The 2,739-nt window shown below is 40.5% G+C and overlaps 1 protein-coding gene across 2 annotated transcripts in view; it reads left to right on the forward strand.

The window, feature by feature from the left end:
- Window positions 1–2,739, forward strand: part of LOC107660679 (F-BAR and double SH3 domains protein 2) — a 96,824-nt gene that overhangs the window by 55,634 nt on the left and 38,451 nt on the right. For both annotated transcript variants that reach the window (XM_016450067.1, XM_016450068.1), the window contains exons 4-5: window positions 1,384–1,463; window positions 2,482–2,626. In XM_016450067.1, the coding sequence (XP_016305553.1) occupies window positions 1,384–1,463; window positions 2,482–2,626 (225 nt within the window). The remainder of the gene's footprint in view (window positions 1–1,383; window positions 1,464–2,481; window positions 2,627–2,739) is intronic.

Here is a 2,739-nt window from a genome sequence, read left to right on the forward strand (position 1 = left end):
AAAAAAAAACATTATTTTCCACATACTGTACATTATTGTTTCTCCTCTATGCCCCGTCCTTTCTGAAACGCGTCGATTTTTACAAAGCTCATTGGTCTGAAGAGTGAGGTGTGCTCTGATTGGCCAGCTATCCAGTGCGTTGTGATTGGCCGAATACCTCAAGTGTGTGATGGAATGACCCCTTTAATATTTAATATTTCGCCCTGCCCTAGTGCACACTAAGACATTTGTGTTTCCTTTTCTCTTGTCAATGTCATACTGTCTTGTTCGCCTTAAGTATGAGTGTGTGTCCAGCGGCGATGTGAGTGTTAGAAAAACACGTCCAGTGATTATTGTAATATGCAGAGGGAGTCATGCAGAGGAAGGAAAAAAAAAGACGTCAGCCCAGCTGATCTGTAGCGTCCTGTTGAGGGACTGAAAGAGGCCAGTCTCTGCCACACTGCCGCCCTCAGCCGAGGAGAACAGCTCCTTTCTTCTGCCTCATTCCCTGCTGCTTACACAAACACATGCCATTCTCTCATCCGCACACACACTGTAGATGTTGTGCTCACAGCGAGCCGCTTTGAGCACCGTTGTTTGGTATCTGGGAATCGGGCAGGTGGGGATGGGATGCAACGAAAGCCAGCAGCTAATCGGCCTCGCATAGAGGTGCATCTCTCTCCTCCATTTACAATATGGCGGAATGGAGAACATGTTATGAAGTGAGGCTGCCTTGTTTGTTTCGCCATATGTCAGGTGGTGTTTGTGCAGTTATGGAAGTGTAATTTGGAGCGGAGGCCTTTCACGTTCCCAAAGGAGAACGCAAACTCCCCGCTCTTCATACCAACAGCAAACATATGTCACGGTCGTTGGAATTTGGGTTGCTTTGTAACATGTCGTGTGTCTGGGCTTGTGTTAATCCATGATAAATGGCATTCGATGACAGGGTCATGAGAACACGCATATGGCCTGTTAATTGCTTTGTGTTCATATTCGAAAACAAAATAACAGATGACTGCACACTACCAGCAAAACAGTACAGCAGACGTCCACATCATGAAATGTCTTGTTGACCTTGTTGTTTTCTGTTTGTGTTTGATTGTATAAATTAACATATAGCTAAATTTATTAGCTTAATATTCATGAATGCATAACTTTTAGATTCATTTATATACAGCCTTTTAATCAGCGGAAAAAGTCTGTTGGGATTGGTGATATTACCTAAAAAAAAACATTTAATGGGATCTTTTGGCATGCTGTTATAAATATACTAAGATTTTGTACATACTCATTTGTATTTTGCATACTATTTGGGATGGATAGTAATGGAATTGGGATATAGTGTGAGAAACCGAGCACATTCAAGCATCTTATGCTGTTTTCTGTTGTTTTTATATTTTTCAGGCCCTGCAGAAGTTGGCGAGTCAGTATTTAAAGAGGGACTGGCCTGGGATCAAACCAGATGACCGGAGGACAGACTACAGGTGAATAAAACGTCCTCTTTAACAAGTTTAGGGTGAAATCATAAGGATCTTGTTGTTTAATGACTGTTGTTTCCCTATGGGTGCTTTACAGTGATAGTTTGTGTTTCCTGAATCTTATAGCATAGCCATAATTATGTTTCAGAGTCGTCTAGTGATTAATTTCATTGCGATTCTACTGTAGAAAATAGAAATGTCAGTGTTTTTCTATAAATCTAAATCAACGTCTAAAGGGATAGTTCACCAGAAATTAAAGTTTTGTCATCATTTACTCACCCTCGTGGTGTTCCATACCTGTATGATTTTTTTCTTCTGCTGAACACAAAAGAAGATATTTTGAATTATGTTGGTAACCAAACAGTTGCTTGTACCTAATGACTTCCATATTACGAAAAAAAAAAACCTATGAAAGTCAATTGGTAACAGAAACTGTTTGGTTATCCACATTCTTCAAAATATTCAAAAGAAAGAAATTCATACAGGTTTGGAACAACTTGAGGGTGAGGAAATGTCGGCAATTTTTTCATTTTTGGATGAACTATACCTTTAAGAGAAATTGGGCCAAAAATTGTCAAACATTTTATGGCTACTGTAGGATTGCCATTTTATTTTTTTGATTGACAGTTTGCATGGTAATGAATATTTGGATAGCTGTTTGAAATGAACTACTTGAATTAAATCAAATGGCCGCCCCACTTCAGTGACTAGGAGCCAATCTATCGACTTTATTCAAATAGATGCTTTTCCTTAGGTAGGAAACATTTTATTTACCTTAAATAAGTTCATCATGATCATGACTGACCATGTGTGAAGCAAAGTTCCAGTTTTGAAGGACGACCTGTGAATAAATCGCCATCTGAATGCAGTGGAAGTTTTGTTGCGAAGGAACTATGCTAATGTTCTTTTTCTGTACATGCATGCAATCAGACACTGTCCGAATAGGGCTCCTGCTTTTGTTTGCATGGGAATAGCACTCCATAAATAGTGTTTGCAATCAGTAACCATGTTTTTCCTGCTGCAGGAATGTTTATGGAGTGTGGCGGGCTTATCTTGAAGGCACCGTGCAGGTGACCCAGTCTCGACTCAACGTCTGCGAGAACTACAAGAACGAGATTTCAGACCCCGCCAAAACCTTACGCCTCTACAAAGAACAGCAGCTGAAAAGGGTACCAACTTCGGTCCTGTGTCCTGTGCCCTGATCCATCATGTAATTCTTTAACATCCTCTCTCTCTGTCTCTCTCTCTCTCTGTCTCTCTCTCTCTCTCTCTCTCTCTCTCT

Source organism: Sinocyclocheilus anshuiensis, unplaced genomic scaffold (genome assembly GCF_001515605.1).
Source record: "Sinocyclocheilus anshuiensis isolate Anshui unplaced genomic scaffold, SAMN03320099.WGS_v1.1 scaffold948, whole genome shotgun sequence".
Classification (NCBI taxonomy): Eukaryota; Metazoa; Chordata; class Actinopteri; order Cypriniformes; family Cyprinidae; genus Sinocyclocheilus; species Sinocyclocheilus anshuiensis.